This window comes from Chelonus insularis, unplaced genomic scaffold (genome assembly GCF_013357705.1).
Source record: "Chelonus insularis isolate UGA/USDA-ARS -01 unplaced genomic scaffold, ASM1335770v1 contig_321_pilon, whole genome shotgun sequence".
NCBI classification, from domain to species: Eukaryota; Metazoa; Arthropoda; class Insecta; order Hymenoptera; family Braconidae; genus Chelonus; species Chelonus insularis.
In genome coordinates, this window is record NW_023276492.1 from 266,232 (window position 1) to 290,639 (window position 24,408).

A 24,408-nucleotide genomic window follows, 5' to 3' on the forward strand; every position below is an offset into this window, starting at 1 on the left:
CCTTAAAAACAATTTGTGTTAATGAACTCAAGCTTCTGGCGACGTCAAAACATTGATAAATTTGAATGATTACTTATATTCACCCAGACTTTTTGATTGATAAAAAATAAATTAAATCGGACAATTTATAGTTCATTAATTTTCAATAATATTTTCATTAATAAATTTTAATTGTAGTAAAGTGTAAATTCTTTGTAAAAATGAACTTTGTTATAATACATTATTAATTAATTAATTAATTAATTTTTATAAAATGTTAAGATTAAAAAATTGAAATAAATGATAGAGTTTCTTATTTATAAAATATTTTATTATATTTCAATTTAATTATCAGATATTCAATATCTTCACACTCAAAAAATCACATTTATCTTGGTATAATCCATAGTTTACATAATTTAATAAAAATGCACTATATGATAACTGTTGACAAAAAAAACTGATCTTTTTAAAAATGTATAAAATTCTTCAAAATATCGTATACTATTTTTAGGATGCGGATAATAATAATAATAATAATAATAATAATAATAATAATAATAATAATAATAATAATAATAATAATAATAATAATAAGAATATGAATATTATACTTATATACATTTAAATTATTCGTAATTGACATAGAATAAAACGCGTAAACCATTTCATCACAAATTTACACGACAAATTCCAATCTATTTATTAGCACAGATTCTTCATTTTATAAACAATAATAATAATAATAGTTCTAATCATTATTATGATAATTACAAGAGTTGATAAAGTGCACAATTTTTATTGTAAAAATAAAAGATCGAAAAACTTAATTGTAAAAATATTCATTAACTATTTACTTCCTAGTTCTTAAAATGTAACCACTTTCATCTATTCAAGTTCTCCTTTGGCTCACAATTATTTTTTAGTTAATTTACATAGACTATATTATAAAAAACAGTGTAAATGTTATTCAGAATTATATAAAAAACTGCTGGATCTATCGTGAAAATTCATTTATTAAAATTATCTAAGCTATAAATTACACTAATTCATAAATTTCCCGCATCCTCTGAAATTTCTATTTGATTCTATCATTATTAGTTTTTTCTTAATAAATTCATTTGAAAATATATTTCCTGTAAATGGTAAAAATTCAGTTATCCTGCCATGATTAATGTACAAAAAATACCTCTCTATCAGTAAAAGAAAAATAAAAACAATTGTTGATATGCGTGGAAAATTTATCAATCAGAAAGTGGTAATTGTCTTTATAGTGTTATTATTAAAAAATTTTATTCCGAACTGTGCGCGTGGGAAATTGATTATCGAATACTTCCTAATGGAAACCACTCAATAGTTTCATTCTTTAAATCTACATTACCAAGTGGCAAGCATATACCACCCAGAAATTCATTTTCCTGAAGAGTATCATGATTCCAGATCGTAGCTTCTAACGTTCGTTCTTTAATTACTTCTAAAGGCATTCGATATTCCAACATCTCCATGAACGAGGGGTGACAGTTTTTCTTAACTACTTTAGTTTTCCGTTTAGTAGCTTTTGTGGGATCAGGTTTTAGGTACACTTTGACATATGTATTGGGTTCTTGAGCATTAGCAACTTTTGGTAGTCCTCGAGCATGATGTATCATTACTGAAAGTGTTCCTCGAGTGTAGTGAAGTGATAATTTTATTTGCCCACATTGAACATTTTCTCTTACTCGTTTCTCTGCCCACCAGTTTCCAACTGAAAAAATACGATTTAAATAAAAAAAGCTTTAACACCGTTGGTTATTTTACTAATGCATTCAAAGAATTTAGTCATTCCAAAAATTTATATAAAGTCGTTCATATTTTCCAAATCTAACAATACCTTTAACTTTACGCAGATGAATATCAGTATTTTTTTGATCTCTAAGTAAAGGATGGAAAAATGTATAAACGAGATCACTTTGTGATATTTCTGGAGCCATATCAAATAAACTCAGCAAAAATTTTTCGATATCTGCTCTCCTTTTATCGGCTACTTGTTTGATATTTGATCTCCCTACACTTATACCACTGGGTAAACTAAAACAAACATAAAAAAAAATATTATTACCCTTTTACTTATGTTAGTCGAATTTTTTTTCAATTATTAGAACGAATAGTATATTTAATATAAAATAAAAATATAAAATAAATAATGGTATAAAATCATTTGTTCAAGGTAATATATTATATTCATTCCAGCATATCCATTATGACCCTAATCTGTAGAAATCGCCTCGTAAACTAGATAGAGAATTATAAACTGATAATTCATGATGATACTTGTATGACTCAGTCACCATATTAAAAGATTATAAGGCTTTAATAAATTTATTATCGATAAGAGAACAGATAGTCATTAAATGTATTAAATTTTATAGAAACGTTGGAGAAGACGATAGTGAACAATTAAAGACAATTGACTGTGAATTGGAAATAATTCAAAATCATTTCTTTTAGACCTTACGAGTTAGTTACTACTGATTTATTGATATATAAAAATAATTAAGTTGATAAAAGTTTATAAAATGGGTTTAAAGTGGTTTCGAAAACAGTTAAGGATCAAGCAATCAATAAATTCATCAGAGCTGCCGGGTTCTTATCGTAAATTTTCTCAATTTGAGTTTGATGAAATGAATTCATCATCTCTAACAAATAAAAGTGAATCTGATAATGGAAATATATATAGGCCAAAAGCTATTCCAGTGTCTCCACCTTCAGTACCAGTTCTTCGATCACCACAAAACCCTATGGCATCATTATTATCAAGACAAGTTGATAATAGAACTCATTCCCATGATTTTGGTAAAGAGTTAAACAATACCAGTCATGATAGACAAAATAATACATTGGAAGTAACTCATCAGACGAATAATCATTTGCCAAGAAATTCAATCGATTTGTTGAAGATAAATCATTCCTCGGAACACTCAACTGATACAATGAAGAAACCAGGAATACGAAAGAAAAAGGGTAGAGCTCCATTACCTCAACCAGCATTTACGAATGGTGATAATGATGACGATTTTTTGAAACCCGGAGTAGTAAGAAGTTTTAGAGAAAGTGACATTGAAATATAAAATTATTTAACGAATATTGTTACTTTGAAACAGTTCACCGAAATTACTTATTGATAAAGTAAAAATGTTATATGGTAAATGAGAATAACTATAAGATTATACCTGGCAACTTTGGCAAGAGGGAAATGTATACAAAGCTTCTGATAAAATTCACAGAATTCTTTATACGATCGAAAGAGATAAGTTGGATCAGCTTGGCCCTTTCTTTGGATTTTCAAAATATACATATAATACTTTTCTGGATCGTAACGTTTTTGGTATCCATAGACTAGGACACTTGTTAATTGTCCTTCTTGCTGCATCCTGTAAAGAACACAAATATTTCAGTAATGATAACAATTTAAATATAATAATCTAATATAAATAATGATAATTAATTAAAAACTCACGTATAAGTGCGTGGAATAAATGAAAGAAGTTCTCCGTCATTATGATCACCAGTAAATCTCAATTGCGCCAAATTGTGAAGGAAAAAGTTAAACTGTGTGAACCAACTTTTCAAAGAACTTTCAATCATCCTTGCAAAAGTAGCAGCAGCCTCAGGATTTGTTTGTTCAGGGAGAAGAGCTTTTTGAACGTAACTTACAGCATCCATTGTCACTCCAGGGATACCCGAACTAGTCATCTGTACATTAGTATAGTGATTCATTTTTAATCTATTTAATGACTCCTTAATTTCAATATCACTAAGTTTTTGTTCAAATATGTGATAATTTTTTTCCGACATTTCTTGCATTTTTACTCGAAGTAAATGCTCCATTTTTAACCGTAGCTTCTTCGCGGTACTTTAAAAAATTGCGAAAATCAAAAATAGAGGAAACAATAAATAAATAAATGGTCTTAAAAAATAACTATATTCGTTTTATTCTAATTTGTTACTGGCCACCACTCTTTAACTGATCCACTATTGCTACTAGCCGTGAGATTCTCAACCCCGGAAAAAAAGACTAATTAAAACTCTACTCCGTTGTTTATGAAGATAGTAGTGGACCTTTCGATAAGAATACAGGATGTGTTCTTCCGTTGTGGTTTGATATTTTTTCAAAACAGTCACATGTGATAACAATTAAACTTGAGAAAAATTGTTAATAATAACAAAAAATTCTCTGAACTGAGCTAATTTAAGAGTTTCAGATAAAGTAATATTATACTGAAATAAGATTATTTCATAATTACCAAACCAAACAAATGTAAAATGAGATTTCCATGCTTCCGGACAATATTAAAGGCTTGACAGCATAAATCAACAAAGTTATGGAATTTTGCAGATGGCTTATCACCTCCATTAATAACATATGCCATGTCTGATGTTAATACAAATGGTGTTCGGTCTCTGAAAAAATATAATATTTTTGTTATCATATAAGTCTGTTATTTAAATCCAATATATTAAAATGACTCGTGAATAATAGATAATTGAGAAATATATAAAATAAATAATTAATATTTTCTACATGTCAAGATATACATAACAAGCTTTCTAGCATTTTTTTCTTTATAATTAAATATTATTTGATAAAGTAAATAGATCAATGTTGAGCATTGTTTTATTACTTATTCGATATGATAAAATAACATCACAGAATAGGTTTATCAGTTCGTTTAAATTGGGAAAATTCAAAATTAGTAGAGACTTATCTAAGGTTCGTTAAAACAATACTTTTTTCATAAATGGTTTTTCGTTCAAGCTTTCAAAAAAGTAATATTGATCTAAATAATATAGATAATATTGATAAAATAATGATAACTTTGAATCTAACTAATACTAGTAAGTTTTAAAAAATAATTTAGAAGCCAGTAGGGGAGTGATTACGTAAATGCTCCATTTATAAATATTTATCATGAATGTTATAATTCTACTTATTTTTCTAATAAATTTATTAAATATATATTAGATATTATGCTTTGTTTTACTAGTGTTCTTTTTAATCTCACTAATGGTTTTTTTAATCACTAAAAAAGTAATTCATGAATAGAAATATACCTTTGTAATTTTTCTAAGTAAATAAATTAAAATTCTTTAAGGTTTAAATGAAATGGATATAATTAAAATAATAAAGAAAAAATAAATTTAATTTATTCTAAGAATTAAAGTTCATTATCGTACCTTTTGAAGTTTCCAAACATTTGAGCATCGCCTAAGAACTTGCCAAAATCAATATGAAACAAATGCCCAGACGTTTTCAGCATTATATTATCGTTGTGTCTATCACAAATTCCCAAAATATAAGTCGCTACACTATATCCAGCACATGATGCTGTAAAGTTTTCAACTGCTCTTTCATACTCGAGTTCTGATGGATTATGCTTAGCGAGCCATTCAGCAATAGGCCGATCTTTAAAAGATCCTGTGAGTCCAAATTCTACTTGAATTTTCCGTAAAGTTTCAGCATCTGTTACCATTTCGATCATACCTCGTTTATTTCCCGTTGGTACACAAGCAAAAGTCACCATTTTTAAGTCTAATCCTTCTTTTAACCATAATTTATCCATAATTCTTACCATCTGAATTGTTAACATATCTTGTTGAAGATCATCACCGACCTTGAAAATCGCTGGACTTATAACATTATCACAACCAATAAAACTAATCTTCAGAGGCAGAGTAAATGAAGGAAAATAAGAGCATGTTTGAATATTAATTCCAAATGCTTGTCTACTGGGAGAAAGTGGAAGACACGTTCCTTCATCTTCTGCCAATTGGCAATGAATGTTTTGTAATCCCACCTTCAATGCTTCCAGTCTTAATGATTCCTTCGTGACTTTAATATTCTCGGCTACTTCATTAAGGTTTTTCACTAATAATTGTTGAGTAAGAAAACTATTTCTCAATGCTTCTCCAATGACTGCTAACAGAGCACGTAGCATCAATTGAAGTCTTCTTTGGTAACGAGCAAAACTCATACTTTTGTCATCTTCCGGCGATGATTCTGCTGAATTCTACAAGATAAAATTAAAAAATTGTTATTATCACATTTTTCAAACTGATGTATGATTTTTTTAAATAAAATATCGTTGAGTATACCTGAGGACTTTGACCAGGGAGTGCTTGAGTTAAAAGCCAATAAACATGATGAGCAACTCTAGGTGACAATAAAGCTCTTTCAATCAAAAATTTAGCTAAAGGTGAAGCTTCATATGTTTCATGTTTTAAAGCTTGAAGTAACTGTGGAAGATAATCAATAAGCTCATCATTACTGAGCTCTCGAATCCAACCAACAGCCATTTCTCGAACCTTGATATCCGGAAAACAAGGAAGGAGTAATTGAAGAGCTTGAACAGGTGGCAACGGGCTCCAGACTCTTAAAGATGCATGAAGATCTGGAAGACATGCCCAATCCCAACTGTGAGCTGCTAATAAAACCTTTGGTAAAGCTTCAGGAATATCATGAAGATAATGACGTTTTTCCCAAAGAATTTCTCTCTCATCAATTGGAGGTCTAGAGAAGGTGTCTTGTTGACATATATCAATGAGCAGCTCTTTTGTATTTTGATCTAATAGGTTGATATCTAATGACTCTACATCATGGTCTCGTAATTCAGTAGGAAATAGAACACGACCCCCATAGTCAGGAAGTTCCAATCCAATGATTGGATTTGTATCACCATATGGGTGGATACCAGGAGCTGGTGCAGGACCAAGTCTTTTATCAGCAACAGCTGGCCAAAGTGACAAGAAAAAACTTCCTTGACTCATAACTCCATCATAATCAAATAATTGAATAGCACCCCAGCCTAACTCTTCCTTCTGCATTGATCCTTCGCTCGAGGAATTCGCTTCGTGGTCAGTAGGTTGTAACGTCCGGCCATAAATGACGAGTACCAGTCTCGCTTCACGAGGCACCTGACATACGCTGATGCCTCGAAACTCTAACCACGTATTGAAAAGGATCCTTGAATAGAAATTAACATTAAGAGTCATCGGTTCAGAGAGTACTGGATTCCCAACAGGCCGTGTTCCATGAAATATCTGAGCAGCAACAATGTAATCATCATGTTTCCATGAGTTTGGAAGTCTATGAACAGCACCAACTCTTACGAGAACAGTATCAAAAACTTCTGAAGAAACTAAAGTATTTATTGGATAATCTCCTCTAGATTGTAATTGAAAATCAACTCGAAATGCGTGACAATAAGTCTCTACAAGATCTTGAACTGCATCACGAATTTTATTACAGTGAGATGCTAAAACTTCTGGAAATTTGGTCCTTAAAACGACTACAGAATAATCTCCATCTTCATGGAGTACTTCTGGTTTTTTACATTCAATATTAGCTGTATGAACTTGGGGTAAAAATTGGCAGCAGGCGTTGACAAAATTGTCTACAGCTTCGGTAATTTCATATGTTTCAATACTTCCCATCAATGCACATACTGCCTTGACTGCTTGAACAACTCCTCTAGGTTGAAGTTGTGGTAAAAGACTAGAACTATCAGTCGTGACCAACTGAATAGCAGTTGTCTCAATTCTCTCCATTTCTTTTTCAACAGTTTCTAAAAGAATAACTAAGGCATCATAAGAAATTGGTTGCAAAGGCTCATTAGGTAATATATCTGCAAGCTTCAGATCCTGATCTCGATTGTCATCTTGAAGAGTTCTTGCTATAGACCTTTTTATTTGATTTCTAGTTATTATAGCTAATTCGATGTCCTTTTCTAATTTTATACACTGATGAATGTATTCATACTGTGCTAACGTAGTATTTGGAGCAAGGTATTCAGCTAATCCCCATACTCTTAGGCAATATTTTTCAACATCTACTGTATCTTCTTCTTCTAATGAACAAGCAACATTTAAAATCACATGTTCAACACTACAGTTCACGACACAGGTGAAAGATATGGACGGAATGGAGTCATCGCTACCTGATAATTGAGGATGAACGACTAACTTAATACTTGTTCCTTCTGGATAAAGATTTTCCATCATCGGACTAATAATGAGACCTACATTAGTATTAGGATTATTAAATGGAAAATCACTTCTCACCGCTTTAACCATCTTGTGGAAAGCTATTAAATCACAATCGTGTAACGATGCTCTTGTTTTTACTACTGTAACATTCTCATAAAGACGTGTTTGTCTTTTTTGTCGTCGATCTAATGATGTTCTTCGTCGTTCAATAGTATTCCAAGCCGAAGAATTTCTTGGAGGAAGAGGTGGAGGAGCTGCCGGAGAAACGGCTGGTGATTTGACCGTTTTTTCCACTGCAGCGTAAACTGGATCAGAGTTGACACTTTCATTCGTACTATACATATAATCAAAAGGATCAAACGGATCATAAACAGATCCATCCATTTGACTTTCTTGATCCTTTTCACGATTCTCAGGAATTGTAATTTCTTTGTTAAATTCTTCAGTCTTTATTAGTAAAGGATCGAAGGCCTCTAATACACTCACACGAACATTTGTTTTATCTTCGTTGTTTTCAAAAGTATTCAGATCAATTAAATTGTTATTTGGCTTCTTTTCTATTATTTTCAATACGTTAAGTTGCCTATCGTCTGTAAGAAATAATGGCATTGATGATGTTGATCCTGATGATGGAGGTCTATAATTAAGTGGAAGCGGTGGGATCTAAAAAAAATAAATAACAATCAATATTAATATTTGAATGTTATGATGTTATTGAAATCAAATCAAATATGTTAATGCTCTATGGTTTAATTAGTGATATACATAAACATGAATTATCTACTCAAAGAGATTAGAGAGATAAAAAATTGCATAATAGCATGAATGAAGTAGTTGAAAACGTAGGAAACACAAAAGAGTTAATGATCTAACAAGAAGATGAAATAACGGTAAGTGGAAACTGGTGGATGGAAATAGAGCTACACTTATAACTTTTAAACCAAAATACCTGAGAGAAGTAACAGTTTCTAAAAGTTAAGAAATTCCAAACTGGCTGGAATATAAGATTAAAGAAAAAAAAAAGGTTTTTTAAATTAAAGTTAATAAATATTCGTAATGTATAAAGTAATAATTCCGGAATAGAAGAAAAAACTTGAAACAAACCTGAGGAATTCCGTCAGAAACATGTGTATTCACACTTTCAGCTCGCGGCATAACAGGACTAATTCCTGGAGTTCCAGGAGTACAAGGTGCTGTAGAAGCTTGTCCCGGTGTTGGTGAATGATATCGAAAATGACGATTTTGATACGTAGATACTGAGCTATTACTTCTTGCTACCTTTGATGATTTTTTAAGTAATGCCGGATGTGTATCCCATCTGGGTTCAATAGGAAGTTGGGGAGTTGTTGCATTGGAAATGCTGCAGTATTCATTGATTCTTGTTTCTGGTTTGACTGGGCTTGTAAAATTGATTAAATCTGCAGTATTTGAGGACGTAGAATTTACTGTTGTCGTAGAATTTCGCCTTGAAGGTATTGGAGGGGGAGCAATTATTGAATTTTTAGGATGAGTTGCTCCAGGCCTTGGTCTACTTCTTAATTGAAATCTAAAACGTCAATATTAGACAAATGACATTATTTTGTTAAAAATAGTTTTTTATTTTAGCTTGAATAAAAATGAATAATCATTCGTAGAATTCTAATTTATGTTATAAATATTGAAACTGATTTCATAGAATATATGAAATATAAGTTAAATGTTATCAAATATCATAAAAAACTCGATTAATGAATGAATCAATTACCTTTCAGCTGGTTGAGTTGAGCTATCAACTTCAGAAGTATTACTACAGCTAGAATTACTATTCTGTTGTGACGTAGGAGTAAAAGTCCTTTGCTTAAAACGAGAACATTCTAATTGCTTTTGCATTTTAAATTTTTCCAAGGCCAAACTCTCCAAGCTAAGAGCTTGTGCTCTTTCCAAATCTTCTTGAAACTGCCTGTCATAGTCAATGGCAGCTTCTCTCCGAGTACTATCGTTCTTTCTGTAGTTTGACATCTAGACAAAACAATCAATGAGTTTTAAAGAAATACTCCAAAATGAAGGCTCCAAAATAAAAATCACTATTGTACAAAAAATATTCCAATTTTTGAAAATAAACGGAAATAAACTCACGTGACGTTCAATAAATTATAAATAATAAACAGAATAACCCATTGATTAATTCAATCACAAGTGTTGCCATAAAATTTTATGAAGCACTGCTTGCGTCACAACAAAGAATTTAAAGGTCCTCTGTGTCAATGTACTTGTTTAAAAACAGTAGAGCTACAGGAACGCGAATAGTCTCGAGTCCGAAGATTGTTTTCACTCTACAACTTCGGTGAAACTGATGTTCTCTTACCCTAGCATTATTGATGTGTTATTAATTCAACATCAATAAACACATGATGTGCAAATATGGATGTTAAATCTGCGGATGAACACCGTTACTTCCGAACAAACAGCTTAGCCGTGACATCACCGTGACATCCTCGATGCTTATGTGTGTAATTGTGTATTTAAAATGTGAAAATGAAAATGTGTATGCACGCACAGAGTACTACTCTCAAAGAGTCTCCCACAGTCTCCATAACTGGTTACAACCTATATATGTATACATTCTTGAGACTTGTGAGCGGTGTGAAGTAGGCTTCAAATGCTTGGTCATTTGATATCCCATTACTAACTATACCTATACACAACAATATACATTTTTCATTAGCCAATTGATTTTTTTTGTACTATCAATAGAACATCGATAAGTACCTACCAATTGATAAATATAATAGTTATTGCCTTTATATTTAATTCATGGGTTTTACAATCAATAATGAAATATTGAGAAAATAAAAAAAAAATCCATGTAAACAATCATGCATATGAGTTGACTTAATCGATTACTCCAAACTCGATACTCGCAACACCTCCCGCCATTTTTTCAACATATATTTTTCTATCTTCAGTGCATCAGAAAATAACCACGTGGTTTTCTGAAAAACGCATGCGTATTGCTTGTTTATTGGTTATAACCTTTAATTACTGCGAATTAAATTAAATTTGCAAAATTTTTATTTTGCGACATCATTATTGAATTTGGGATAATATATGACTAAAGTAATTTTTTGGGTTATCAATGCACTTGAATCATTTGAAGTGTCATCGTTTAATTACTTAAAAAACTTACAACTTTCATTTGTCGCATGCAATGCATGGGAGGGGATAAAAAAGGTGAGGAAATGCAATGTGTGTGAATATTGTACAACTGCTATTTTGCGGGGGTACCTTTCGCGATGTAAAGTAGCGAATAAATTTGCTTTCGGTTCAATTTCAATGTGGTATCTGTGACCAGTACGATCACATGTTTGATTACGAACATTACTTACTTCAGTACTAGTTGTTATCATCATACATAAACGTTGAGATAACTCTTTCTTTTGCAGTTAAATGTGTGCCGCATGAAAGAAGTGTTTAATTGTAGATAATCGTCTGTCGTAAGTAATAATTGCAATCAACTCTAAAAAGTGTTACGAAAATCGTGAAATAAAAAAAACCGACAAATCTTTTACGATAACTTAATAAAAAAATTGTTTCTAAATTTGCGGGCTAATTTTTCAAGCTTCGAAAAGCTAAACAACCTAAAAAACTTTTCTGATGATCAGGGTGTGATCCCGGTAAGTTTTTTTTATTCCACCTGTCTTCCTGAGTTAACCCTTGGGAGAACATGGACATTGAAGATTACGAATCATTACCAACGACGTCTGTTGGCGTAAACATGACTGCCGGTGCCTTTGCTGGAATTATGGAGCACTGCATCATGTATCCAGTTGATAGTGTCAAGGTAGTTATTTATATTTCTCAAGCGCTTTTTATTTTTTTCACATAACCTCCATAATTTATTCGCTTAATCTTTAAGTTCATTTCTTTTAGGAAGTTGCTGACAGACCATGTGGATGATTCTAATAAACATGAGTAAAAGGATTCTTTTTCCTCCAATATTCCCCGACTTAATTTAAATTAATCACTATCAAAGTCTTGAAAGAAATAGTCTTCACGTTTTTTCCTCATGGAACGCTTTTTATTTCTCAGAAATCATTGATATGTTCAACCGTGTGACGAATTATATTACAAGTGTTGTTCATACAAATGTTGATAGAGTTTTCTGTTACCTATTCATCTATAATCTTCTATTATAAATGATGTTGTTATTATCTTTTATTCTTTTTTTTATAAAATATCCTATTGAGAGAAGCAAAAACTATTTGATTGTTGTCGATAATAATCTTATAAATAACTTACTGACGTTTTTCAATTGCGAGAATTTATTTTCCTCAACTTTACATCATGTTGATAGTTAGTATATTCCATCAGACTTTCGAGAAATAGTAACACTATTTCAAATGCTGGTTTTTCTCCAACTTTTGTCCATTTTTTTGTCGTAAATTTTATCATTTTTTATTATTTTTAACTCTTTCACAATTAGCTAACGACATCAACAGTCAATTGAGTATTTGGAAAGTTTTTTGTTCTCATTTAAGTTCAATTCAACTGGATGTAATTCTTGATAAATCCTTCTTTTTGAAATGGGCTATTTACTTCCAATTCTTGTGCACATATGGATTATATAATGCTTAGAAAAACTTAATAATTATCATTTCACTAGCAGTATCATTGAACGTGAAAGCTTGAATGAGACCAAAGTGGACCAATAATTGTAGTCGAAAATTGAGAGGACTTATCAATGTAGATGAAGCTTTTATACGTGTGCGAGTTCAATTGTATATAATAAGTGAACGAGTGGATGAATAGACATAAATGTCCAACTTCCTGAATGGTCTTTTAATAATTTTTAAAGCCAGTCGTATAAACAACATAACAAGCAATATTTTTTAAAACTTATATTTTCTTGAAAAGAACGTATTTCGATGCAGATTACATAACACAGTCTAAACTAGCCGGTGCTACGGGTTCTATTTATGATACATGTGATCTAAAACTTCCCCGCAAAGTTCAAGCTTTTATGTTCATTCTTCTCCATATAACAAGGATGATTCAATTTATATTTTTGACTTGTTTTAAATAATTAAAGTATGTCCATTTTTACAACTAAATTGACAGTAGTTTTTCTACAGAAATTATCCAAGCAGATAATTTTTATTACCATTTTGCTAAGTCACGCAAATTAAAAATTGCAGAAAATACTGTAATAATCAATAACAGCATATAATTTTATAAAATTAAACTGCTGAAATACGAACGATATTATATCACATTAATTTATTTTTCATAATTCTTGTTAGTTCTATTCAATCAATCTTTACTTAGGAAAATTTAATTCATTTCCATTCTTGATTTAAATATTTCGTCATAATGTATGTAAAAGTTATTCCTATAATTTTTAGTCTTCTGGTTTACAGAAATTTAATTCATGATTATTTTTACCAAAATAATTGTTTTTTTCTCTGTCAATAATTAATGTATAATTTATAGACAAGGCTGCAAATGTTGAATCCAGAACCAGGAGTAAAGAGATCAATTTTCACCATTTTTCGAAAAATGATACGTGATGAAGGAGTGTTCAGACCAATAAGAGGAATGGGTGCAATGGTTGTTGGAGCTGGACCAGCTCATGCTTTATACTTTTCATGTTACGAGTTTCTAAAAAATCGAATGATTGCAAAAACAACCTCACAAGTGAATCATCTAGTCTATGGAGCAGCTGGTTGCGTGGCGACATTACTTCATGATGGTGTTATGAACCCTGCAGAAGGTAAATTCATTTCACTTTTATTCAACCATCTATTTCAATTATCATTCAATTTTAAATAAAATCTGTAACTGAATATAACAAATATTTTTTTGATTTTTTCAGTTGTTAAACAACGATTACAAATGTATAATTCTCCATATACAAACGTACTGAACTGTATTCATCATATATATAAAACAGAAGGAGTTTTTGCATTTTATCGTAGCTATACAACTCAATTAGCTATGAATGTACCATTTCAAAGTATACATTTTATCGCTTATGAATTTGGACAAACAGTATTGAACCCAGATCACCAATATAACCCAACAGCTCATATGGTTGCGGGTGAGTGAATCAGTTTAAATAAAATATAAAAAAGCATGACGGAATTCAATGTCACCGCGGAATGATTAAAATCAATGTTATGAATTGATTCGCAGTCTAATTAATTATTAAATAATAGGAGGAATGGCAGGAGCAGTAGCAGCAGCTGTAACTACGCCTCTAGATGTTTGTAAAACCGTCTTGAACACGCAACAAGGCGGAGTTCAGATTCAGGGGATGGTTCATGCTTTTAAAACCGTTTATAGGTTTGCTGGTATTCAAGGATACTTTCGTGGTCTCAATGCACGAATCATTTATCAGATGCCTGCTACCGCAATTTGCTGGTCCACGTAAGTGTAATTATAAATTTAACTTTATTAGTTATTTCTAACTTTGTTTGCGGTAGAAGAAATGATTAATAACATTAGACACGAAAAAAAATAAGCATAAAAGTAAGAAAAAATTATAAAAGTAATTTTTCGTTTTTACAATAATAAACATTAATTTCATTCATAACCGTATGTCATTATAAATATTGGCTCAATTAGGTAACTCAACTTTATTATGCTCTAAAAAAAACTTTATAATCAATAAAAAATAACAGATAAATTCAATTATCTATTATATGAAACTAGAAAAAAAAATTGATAGAGTTGATAAGAATTCAAGTTTAAACATTATTCTTATCATATTTCTATCAACTTTATCAATCTTATAAAACATTTCGAAAATAGCAGAAAAATAAATTGTCCAATTACCTAAAGATATGTCATGGCTGATGAAGAAATTATTTAGGTCACGATTTAATTTTTTTTTCTCATCATTATGACATGATTGATAGTATTTTTCTTGTAGGTATGAATTCTTCAAATATATTCTGGCACGCAGACAAGACGATTTGTGTTTCAATGCAGATGTTGAAGGGAGCACTAGTATAAGCTCATCCAGTCTATCGCAATTGTCGACATCGAGAGCTGTCAGTGATAGCAGCAGCTTTCGAGGAACGACATTATTCAATAACAAATCACCTGGATCTGTGCTACTTGAAGTAACACAAAGTTAGACATGTAGAAGTTTTAAATTCAGTTAACTTTTATATTTCGAGAGTTTATTAATGATAAATATTTTGTTAAGAATTATCGGATATTGATTGTAAATGACATGCAAACAATTTTTTGGTAATAAGGACGAAAAAAAGGATATTTATTGAGTGATAATAGAAGAGTTTGATGAGGAATCAAGTGCAGGCACTACCTCATTATTTGGAAAAAAAATATCTGACAATTTTTTTGATTTGTTCAATATCTTATTTTATTGAAAAAAACGCACTTTGATATTAGTAACACAGTGATAATAGAAATAGCGGTAATAAATAATTCGACAAAAATGGTATATTCACTGCTCTACTCAATTAAAAGTGAATTTCAGGTTATTGCGAGTGCAAAATATGTATGTTAATATTACTTGCCATTAACATAAAAGTGATTCGATTTCTTACTTTGCAAAAAAGAACATTTAAATTACGATTCTTTAATTTGAAAAGGTGTAAATATTTATTAGAAATTGTGACTTGAGCTTCATAGCAAGCCCCTTTTTTCTTTATTGCGTTATTTATTTCTATAAATCTATAAAATATTTAGGTGTTATTTTTGTTTAATAAAATTTAAAAGTACATTCAATTGAATTTCGTTTAAGATAATGAAAGAAAATTTAGTACTAATAAAATAATATTTTTATTAGCTTTTCGTACTAGACTGATTTATGTAAAAAAGTTACATAAAAATTAAATTTAATTTCATGAAATCAGAAAAAATTGGAGGTAAATATTATCATTCTGTTAAAATCTGAAGACTGATTCAATTGAATTTCATTTAAAAATTGAAATGAATATAAACCATAAATTTGAATACGTGAAGACACTGGAGGGCAAATCTACAAAAACCATCATATTTAATCTTTAAACATATACGTATACCGTAGTATTATTACTTATTGAAGCACATTTCATACACTAATAAAATTGTAAAATCAAATGAGATATTACCATTAAAATGCAATATTTCCATACTTCAGTAAAGTATTGGACAAATTAAGAACCCAGTATTTATAATAATAAAATATACTTCCATCAATGATGTCAATTTTGTGATATATTAATGCTAATTAGCATATAAGAATACGCTAGATACAAATTATGAATTTTATATGCAAAAAATAAATATTCAATTATGAATTAATTAGAGAGATAAAAATTTGTTAAATGGTTTGATGCAACAATTTCTACACATTTGTTCAATGATGAGGTTGAAAAATTTTTTGCTAGAAATAGTTTAATGATTCCAGTGTTAATAAACTTAACATTACTATAAACAAAGAAAAAATGTATTTATATAAACACCTTTTTAAAGCAAATGTATAAAGTTTTGTATCAAGTCAATATTTGTAAAGATAAAAAATCAATTGTCAATGCTCTATGAATATAATACTTCTTCCTATGGCTGTGACAATTAAGTGTTATCTTTATTTGATATTAACTCTGAAACAATTAATATCACAAAAAAGATTACACAAACAATTACGCCATTTAATTATTTATTTTTTTCTCATTTTTACTCTTTAGTGTGTTTATTTTTTTGTTTTAATCATTTATTAATAAATACTATATTTAAAATAGTCCTCCAGTGTTGAAGAACGTCAACTGAATAATACGTCATACATCTGATCTATAAAAAATTGCGTCAAGTTTTATTGTAACATTATGTAAATAGTGCATGCTTTTATCTTTACTCCAGTCATCATCAGTAGCTTCAGGATAAGATATATTTAAGTATCTTATTGAAAACGGCACGGAGGGCATTTGATAAACCTCCAAATGTATCAATAGTGTAAATAAAATAATTAATAAATCATTGTATAGATTATGAAATTAAAATCTTTCATTGTTTCTTATCAATCTTGCAGAACTTCAGATATATTTTTTAAATTACTCTAGAAGTCTAATCTAAATTTTTGGTGCAAAAACTTCATATAAACTAATAATGACTGAAAATTCTGGAATGTATGATGTCAGTTGGCAGAGAATAAATACAGAAATTTGTGAAAATGAAAATAAAATTAGAATGAGATGGTTTATAAAAAATCGGCAGCGATTATTGGACAATTTAGAGAAAGATCATGTTGGAGATGTTGTAAGAAATAAACTTAAACAGCTTAAAGAATATCATAAGCAGTGGAAAATTGATGAACCAGAAAGAAAAGTAAATATTTTTATTTGAATGATATGTAAATAGAACTAAGAAGTAATAATTTTTTTAAAACATCTTATTATATAATTTTTTTCAGCCACTAAAAGAAGAAAAAAAACCAAGTACATCTACAGAAAAGTTTGATACCAGTTATATGTATCCTGTTGATCCTTCTGTTCTCGAAATTCTTTATAAAACAGGATCAGACAATCATGAAGCACGAAAAAATTATTTAAAAAGAAGGTAAAAAAAAATTCGTTTTATTTTTATATTAAAAGTTATTTTTAATATTTATTATGGTTAAAATAAAAGTAAGTTAAAGTGTTAATTAATCTTCTAGGCATGAACTAAAACCTGAAGATCGATTTTACTCTACTGAATGTACTAATTGGGAGTATGGTTGGCGTTTAAAAGATTTCCCAAGAGTCCCGCCGACCAAACTCGGTAGAAAATTAATTATCCAAGATAGCTTTTACAGAAAAAATGCTTCTAGTTTAAATCGTGATTCAGACTTAGACAGAAAAATTCAAGCAACACATTTGAAATGTTACGATGATTCATAACAATTCTTTGGCACTTTATTTTATTTTAAAATTAACAGTTGAATATTATTCAATAGTAACATAATTTTTAGCCTTTTACACATCATGTAGACATGAAATTTTAGTGAAATAATAAAAAAATGCAAAGCTTTAAAGTTCCTAGATGGTATCAAGAATTGTCAATTCCTCAGGTAAATGTACATGAAAAAGTTCTTAACATTTTTATCAAAAAATCTGAACGATTATTTTAAATTTTTATTGTATGTATTTTAGATGCAGCAAGTCTTGGCTTTAAGAGAAGTAATAAAATGTGATTATCAAGAGCATGTATCAGAAAGAACTCAAAAAATATTACGTGATATAGGAATAACTTCAACATTCGTCAGAATACCATCAAGCAAAATCAAAAGTTTACATAAATCAGCTCAGCTTGATCCAGCGCTCTTTTTAAGTGAAATTTATCGGTATATTACTGGAAATTACTTTGAAGATGAAGGATATAGTTAGTTTGAATTTTTTAAATAACGTTGACATCATTTGTTGATCTACAAATTATTCCAGAAAGTGTTTATGATTGTAATGAGAGACTTGTTTTATCAGCGATATCATTCTTGAAACTTCCTGAGACGATAAATGAATTGCATAAAAGATTACCATTTAGAAAAGATGCCAAGTTTCCTCCTAAACGTAATTATCATTTTTTTGTTATTCAATAGAATACATCATTGCTTTTTATTGATGGCTTTTTTCTGAATAGTAGATTCTCAAATAATCATATTACATAAATCATGTTATTACAGCATTGTATCCTAAAGTTTCTGTTCGAAAACCTGCTAAATCTCCATATTTAGAACCCTTATTTGAACGCCCAGATTGGAGGCAATATAGAAAAGAATTGCAGAAATGGAGAGAAAAGTGTAGTACAATCGCTAAGCCTCAAATCATTTTACCACCTGCTTATTTACTGGAAAAACAAGAAGATTTACTAGAAAATAATCTTGCTAAATCGTATGTTAAAAAAAAATTCAAGAGGGATTATCAAAGGAAAACATCTCGCGATTCGAAAAAAAATTTTAAAAGCAATGTTTTAGCTCCAGTTCCAATTACAGAAAATAAGCTTGTAGATAAAGAAGAAAAGCTTGAAGAGAATGAAGAATTAGAAAAATCTCTGACCATAGATGAACGATTGGAAGACAATAGAGTGTCAGAAAATAAAGAAGACCTTTTAGATGATAAAAAAGACCATGAAAAAGAAGTTGATAATTTTGAAGAAATTATCAGCATATCAAAAGTAATGATTGAGGATGAAAATATTGACAAAAATGTAATTATTGGTTCAAATAAATCTAAAAGTGTTTCAAATAAGAATTTGTATGGGCGAGAGAATTTATCATTAAAATGGCAAGAATGGTTTAATGATATTGACCATGATTATAGAAGTCTAGAAAAAAAAGCAAACTGTATGTTAACAAATGTCCGAGAAGTAGTTAGAAATATTTATAACTCTGATTTGTGTGATGATTGCTGTGCTTGTAGACAAGTTCGAAAGGCTTTGATTGAAAAACATACATCAAAAACTCCATATTTATTACTTGATTCTGTAGTTATGGATGAAAATGATAAGACAAAAATGGTTGGTTCTTTAGTATTAAACTCACCACCAGAAAGTTTGCCAGATTCATGGACAAATTTACCACAAATCATTCCATCTCAGGATAAAATAATAAAGAAGAACATAATTAGTGGAATAACAGTTGATGAGAAAGGGAAAATTAATTATTTGATATCTAGTGTCGTCAAAGAGACTCTGCATATTCCTAAAAAAATCAAACATCTAGGTAAGTATTTGAAAGATGATTTTTTAAAAATTTTAAGTTTTTGATTTAATCAAACTAAGAATGATTATAATTATTTAAATATAGATCCTGTGATAAAGAATGTTCCATCGTGTTCCTGTAGTCAACATGAATTAGAATCTAATGAAAAAGATAAAGATGAATTTCATTGTTCAGAAAACGGAGTTTGTATTGCAGAAAAATATAAAGAAAATAAACTATCTCACTGCAATAAATGTTCTGATGATATTGCTGGGAATAAAATTTTTCGAGATTTTGAAAAAGCTTGTAAAGATAGAGAAAATAGAGAAATGCGAACTTTAAAACCCATTGATCATCAAACCTGTACTCAAAGATTTTTTGTAGAAGAAAAAAAAGATGTTGAAAAACTAGAAGTTCAAGTTCCTGAAGTAATTCATCCGTTAAAAAAACTTATGGATGATATTGATAGAGAAAAAATGTTAGGTAAACCTAAAGTTTCGAAAAAATCTCAAATTAAGGAATATAAAGATAAAATAAGATTTGCAATCAGTGCTATTGTTGAGAATCCCAATGATAAAAATAATAGTGATGATGAAATTAATAATGAATGTTTAATGGAAAAATATGTTTTATCAGAAGTAACAATGCAAACTCCGAAAACAATAACTCCAGAATCAAGTGAATCAGATTTATCAGATATTTCAATTTCTCCTAATCGACCTCATCATCATTGGTCTGTTACACAATTTATTCCGAAACCTAAACCAATTGAAACTAAACCAATTGTTAAGCCAAGATTTCGCTTTGATGTTAATAAATGGAGAGAAATAATAGATCAACCATTTAGAAAAGATATTGAAGAGCTATTTGAAAAAGTTCGACAATTGAATTTATCAGATCAATCATTTAATGATCAAGAGGGAAAAGATAGTTCAAGAAAGAATAAAATAGTCAATACTAAAGATTCTCAAGTTAAAAAAAAGTATCAGAGACATCGCATTCGAAAGGTCAAGAAAAGAAATGTAGCTGAACCAATCGAAGAGACAAACACTGAGATAAATCATGAAGAAGTACAACAACTGAGAACATCGAGAGAAGAAAGTAGAATAGAAAAAGAAGAAATGTTTTATGATTTCAGTAAAAAGAGTTTAACTGATTTAATGAAAGTAAAAATTTATTCCATTTTTATTTAAAATAGATTAGTTAACTGATTTATTTATTATAATTAAACAAATTTTTAATAATATCTCATTTGTATAGATTGCTTTGCAAAAGATGGCTAAAGAAGGATTTTTACTAGCTAAATTACCAGTTTGTTATAATATCCCACCGTTAAGAATGTGGATCATGTATCGAGAAGGTTTTCTTTTAACTGAGAAACAAAAACGTAATTCTATAAATTATTTTGTTTATTGATATTTAATTTATTCAGTTTAATTAAAATTAAATCAAAAATTAATACTTAATTGAAATAAAAATTTTCAATCAATATTATGATATATAATCATATGACATGTATTTTTCAGATGACCTCTTAGAAAAAAATGAAAAAATGTGGAATTTAATAGAATCGAAATTGCAAGATAAAATTGTTGCGCCAACGATTACAATCAAAGAACAAGGACATGAAGTTTTTAATTATGATAACATAAAAAAATTACAAGCAGAGGTAGCTATACATTTTAAGGCCATTATTACTAACATAATTTTAATAATAAATAGTAAATTATTGAATGTAAATATTTAATATTAAGTAATGCACATTTTTTGACTTATTTAATATTTTTTGGCAGATTGAACTTAAAAAGAAATTATTCTACAGTAAAGTGCGAAAGTCGCGAGTTCTTAAGGCTCGAGAAATGTGGAATCAAATGGAATTTGAAAAATTCCCCAACTTGGCTTTCAAACGAGCTTACTTTTTATATCAACCTAGTAAAGAAGCTGATGGTCATCTTAAAAGACCATATGGTTTTAATCCTTCTTCTTGATCAATTAACTAATTTACTAATTAGTTAAACAATAAAATAATATATACAATGATCTCCATATAAATATAATTTTAATTAGTCTTTAGAGATATTCATATTTAATTCAAGAATCAAATCAAAAAAGATTTCATTCTTACAGTAAGTAATAAAAATAGTTTTTATTTATTATTTAACCTTTCTGATTTTCCTCATCAACGACAATTTTTTTCCTAAACCTCTCCCCACCATTTACACTTAACATAAATATTTATGTTTTTAATTAGTATTTACAAACGATCAATAACCATTGTTACAATCGACAATTTTAATTGAGCACGAGCTCTTCGAGGTAGCCGCCGCATTTGGGGCTGTAATTTTTTTAAAAATCTTCTCACTTCATTTGTAATTGGTAAAAGTGTTCGTTTAGCGCGTGCACTCATCATTTTTCTTGTTTTAGCTACTTCACATTTCACAAATTCAAATTCATCAGGTGATGGAATTGAATTATAGATATGGCTCTTCATATCTAAATCTTCACACGAATTCATCTCACTACAGGAAGATTCTAACATTAAGTTCATATCAGCAGATTCTTCTCCATCTATTTTAAATGCTTCATGATAATCTTCATCTTCTACTATAGATTCTACCACAACTTCTTCATTCTCTATTCCCTCAGATGGCCTATCCATATTTAATTTCGATACAGGTGAATACATCAATAAGTCAGTCAAATCTGTCTGAGAAGGATCTTCTATTTCTTCATGATGTAATGTATTTTGTGTGATTGCTTGTGATAATTTTCTATTATGTTTACGTTCTCTTTTCGGTCGATCTTCGGGTAACTGAGTATGTAAATTAACATTATTTTGTTTTTTTCTTCTTGTCTGTTTTTTTTTACCTCGTTGGGAGTTGGTCGCTTCCGGTAAATCAATTTTTATTAAAAGGCCTGGTGGAATACTTGATAAACTGGAAACTGGAATTGGTTTGCCTAGATTCGAAATATTTCCCGTGAAAGGTAAAACAACTTTTTTAACGTCTGCTGTGTTAACATTAGGAATTGAAGTTACATGATTTTGAATGGTTATTGGTTGAATCTGATTAGGTATCTGAAATTTCCATATATCACAATTTCTTGAAGCTGGAGGTAAAGGTAATTTTCTCAACACTCTATTATCAATATTGATCGTTTGTGGTTTAGGAATATTGATCAACGTTGGTCTTCTGGACTTGCCTCTTTTCTTTGCTAAAGGTGTAGGTTTATTAGCAACAAAAGGCTTCTTGCTTGAAACAAATGATATTGAATGATTTTTTCTTTTCCTACGCTTTTCTGGCATTTCCACTTGTTCTTCATTCGTTGCGTCATTTATTTCAACAAGAGGTGAATCAGACTCTTCTGTTGATAGAAGAGAAGATGCAGAAAAAGTAGTATCTGTTATATCTTTAATTGTAGGAACTGCATCACATGGACCAGTTTTCTGAAAAGGTTGACCAGATGGAAAATGTTTTGAACATAGCACGAGTTTTCTAATTTGATTAGGAGACATTTTTAGTAAATCTTCTCGCCCAAGAAATTGACACCAACGCAAACATCGTCCTATCTCATAAGCAGGAAACGGATGAAATTTATATTTCTCAACTCTATTACGTGGATCTGACCTAGATCTTCCACAAGCAGCACATGCTTGACTCTCTAGTACTTCTGGAGGTAAAGGATCCAATTTTTTTAATTTTTCTGGTGATGGTTTTGAATCAACACATAATGCTTCTGAAATGAATTCTTCTGTACCATTCAGTTGATCGGGATAGCGAATATTTGGAACTGCATTGTCGATAAGTCTATTACGGTATCCAGGCATAAATTGAGATTTATCAAAATGATGGGAACAAATATAACAATATAAAATTTCTTTTCTTGTTAGTCGGTAATAAGAATCAACTCCTACAAACTCTAACCATTTCAGGCATCTAAACTCTTCTCCAGGAAAGTGATGAAACGTCGTGCCATCATAATCTGGATCAGGTGGATCTTTTCTAAATCTTCCACACAATACACATGTTATATTATACAGACTTTGTTTTGGATCATAAATAGATGGAACAGCAGTGCAGTTTAATCTATCAAAATACTCGTTGAGAAAATCTTTCTCTTCAAAATGTTTTGAACAAACCATTCTTTGGAGCAGCTGTTTTTTTGTAAGTTTGTAGAGATCTTCTCTACCACAAAACTCTAGCCATTTTTTACAACGAGTTTCATAGTTGACTGGGAATCCAAAAAACATGTATTCTTCTTCCCGATTGTTTGGATTCATTCGAGAACGACCACATACTACACAAGGATGTGGCATTTTGTTGTGTTATAATAACTCTGATTTTTGTTTATATTACTCTTATGATAAAGTTAAACGTAAACCTCCACAGTAGCCTAGTTAACCAAAAATTTGCATTATTCATTAACTAATTACATCATGTGATATGCACACTGCAGTATTTTCAACTACTTACCTCATTTATTCAACCAACTTATTATATTTTTTATAATTTAGTAAGAAATTTAATCATTTTCATTTGCACTAAGGTTTCCCATTTTTAGATCTGATAACAAAATGATGTGTTGTAACAGCTGTATTATTCGTATAATTACTGTTAATTGTTAATAAAAAAAAATGTTATTGTGGTACACTACAGACAGTAGACTTTGAAAGGTTACGTTTTAATAAACGGGAACGTGACTTTCGTCCCCAATTACAGGGTACACCTAAACGCATACCTTAAGAGCCA

General features: G+C 29.8%; 5 protein-coding genes across 13 annotated transcripts; 3 read left to right on the forward strand and 2 right to left on the reverse strand.

The window, feature by feature from the left end:
- Positions 1 to 628: 628 nt before the first annotated feature.
- Positions 629 to 10,573, reverse strand: Pi3K68D (phosphatidylinositol-4-phosphate 3-kinase catalytic subunit Pi3K68D). 3 transcript variants are annotated; one of them, XM_035081156.1, is made up of 11 exons: positions 10,346 to 10,573; positions 9,746 to 9,999; positions 9,106 to 9,547; positions 8,951 to 8,995; positions 6,112 to 8,664; positions 5,194 to 6,026; positions 4,263 to 4,419; positions 3,476 to 3,711; positions 3,189 to 3,389; positions 1,850 to 2,046; positions 629 to 1,723 (listed from the first exon to the last, which is right to left on the reverse strand). In XM_035081156.1, the coding sequence occupies exons 2-11, from the start codon at positions 9,997 to 9,999 to the stop codon at positions 1,302 to 1,304; spliced, it is 5,340 nt and encodes a 1,779-aa protein (XP_034937047.1). In that variant the 5' UTR covers positions 10,346 to 10,573; the 3' UTR covers positions 629 to 1,301. The 3 variants fall into 3 exon arrangements, with proteins under 3 accessions (XP_034937047.1, XP_034937046.1, XP_034937048.1); XM_035081155.1 differs by having other exon boundaries at positions 10,117 to 10,573; XM_035081157.1 differs by lacking the exon at positions 8,951 to 8,995 and having other exon boundaries at positions 10,117 to 10,573.
- Positions 2,382 to 3,207, forward strand: LOC118065699 (uncharacterized). The gene has a single exon (XM_035081158.1). The coding sequence runs from the start codon at positions 2,535 to 2,537 to the stop codon at positions 3,084 to 3,086; it is 552 nt and encodes a 183-aa protein (XP_034937049.1). The 5' UTR covers positions 2,382 to 2,534; the 3' UTR covers positions 3,087 to 3,207.
- Positions 10,574 to 10,969: 396 nt separating the features above from the next.
- On the forward strand, positions 10,970 to 15,725 carry LOC118065732 (mitoferrin-1). Of its 6 annotated transcripts, XM_035081210.1 has the most exons (7): positions 10,970 to 11,211; positions 11,424 to 11,474; positions 11,643 to 11,821; positions 13,471 to 13,750; positions 13,853 to 14,077; positions 14,196 to 14,406; positions 14,912 to 15,725. In XM_035081210.1, the coding sequence occupies exons 3-7, from the start codon at positions 11,705 to 11,707 to the stop codon at positions 15,117 to 15,119; spliced, it is 1,041 nt and encodes a 346-aa protein (XP_034937101.1). In that variant the 5' UTR covers positions 10,970 to 11,211; positions 11,424 to 11,474; positions 11,643 to 11,704; the 3' UTR covers positions 15,120 to 15,725. The 6 variants fall into 6 exon arrangements, with proteins under 6 accessions (XP_034937101.1, XP_034937103.1, XP_034937100.1 ...); XM_035081212.1 differs by adding an exon at positions 11,911 to 12,418 and having other exon boundaries at positions 10,970 to 11,821; XM_035081209.1 differs by having other exon boundaries at positions 10,970 to 11,474.
- Positions 15,726 to 15,827: 102 nt separating this feature from the next.
- ssp5 (short spindle 5) lies at positions 15,828 to 21,656 on the forward strand. Of its 2 annotated transcripts, none has more exons than XM_035081169.1 (11): positions 15,828 to 16,941; positions 17,018 to 17,313; positions 17,399 to 17,544; positions 17,624 to 18,034; positions 18,117 to 18,345; positions 18,405 to 18,530; positions 18,644 to 19,681; positions 19,766 to 20,826; positions 20,921 to 21,047; positions 21,187 to 21,329; positions 21,454 to 21,656. In XM_035081169.1, the coding sequence occupies exons 4-11, from the start codon at positions 17,984 to 17,986 to the stop codon at positions 21,646 to 21,648; spliced, it is 2,970 nt and encodes a 989-aa protein (XP_034937060.1). In that variant the 5' UTR covers positions 15,828 to 16,941; positions 17,018 to 17,313; positions 17,399 to 17,544; positions 17,624 to 17,983; the 3' UTR covers positions 21,649 to 21,656. The 2 variants fall into 2 exon arrangements, with proteins under 2 accessions (XP_034937060.1, XP_034937059.1); XM_035081168.1 differs by having other exon boundaries at positions 17,642 to 18,034.
- Positions 21,657 to 21,801: 145 nt separating this feature from the next.
- Positions 21,802 to 24,352, reverse strand: LOC118065709 (uncharacterized). Its single transcript, XM_035081171.1, has 2 exons — positions 24,133 to 24,352; positions 21,802 to 24,052 (listed from the first exon to the last, which is right to left on the reverse strand). Exon 2 carries the CDS (start codon positions 23,973 to 23,975, stop codon positions 21,915 to 21,917), a length of 2,061 nt encoding a protein of 686 aa, XP_034937062.1. The 5' UTR covers positions 23,976 to 24,052; positions 24,133 to 24,352; the 3' UTR covers positions 21,802 to 21,914.
- Positions 24,353 to 24,408: the final 56 nt, after the last annotated feature.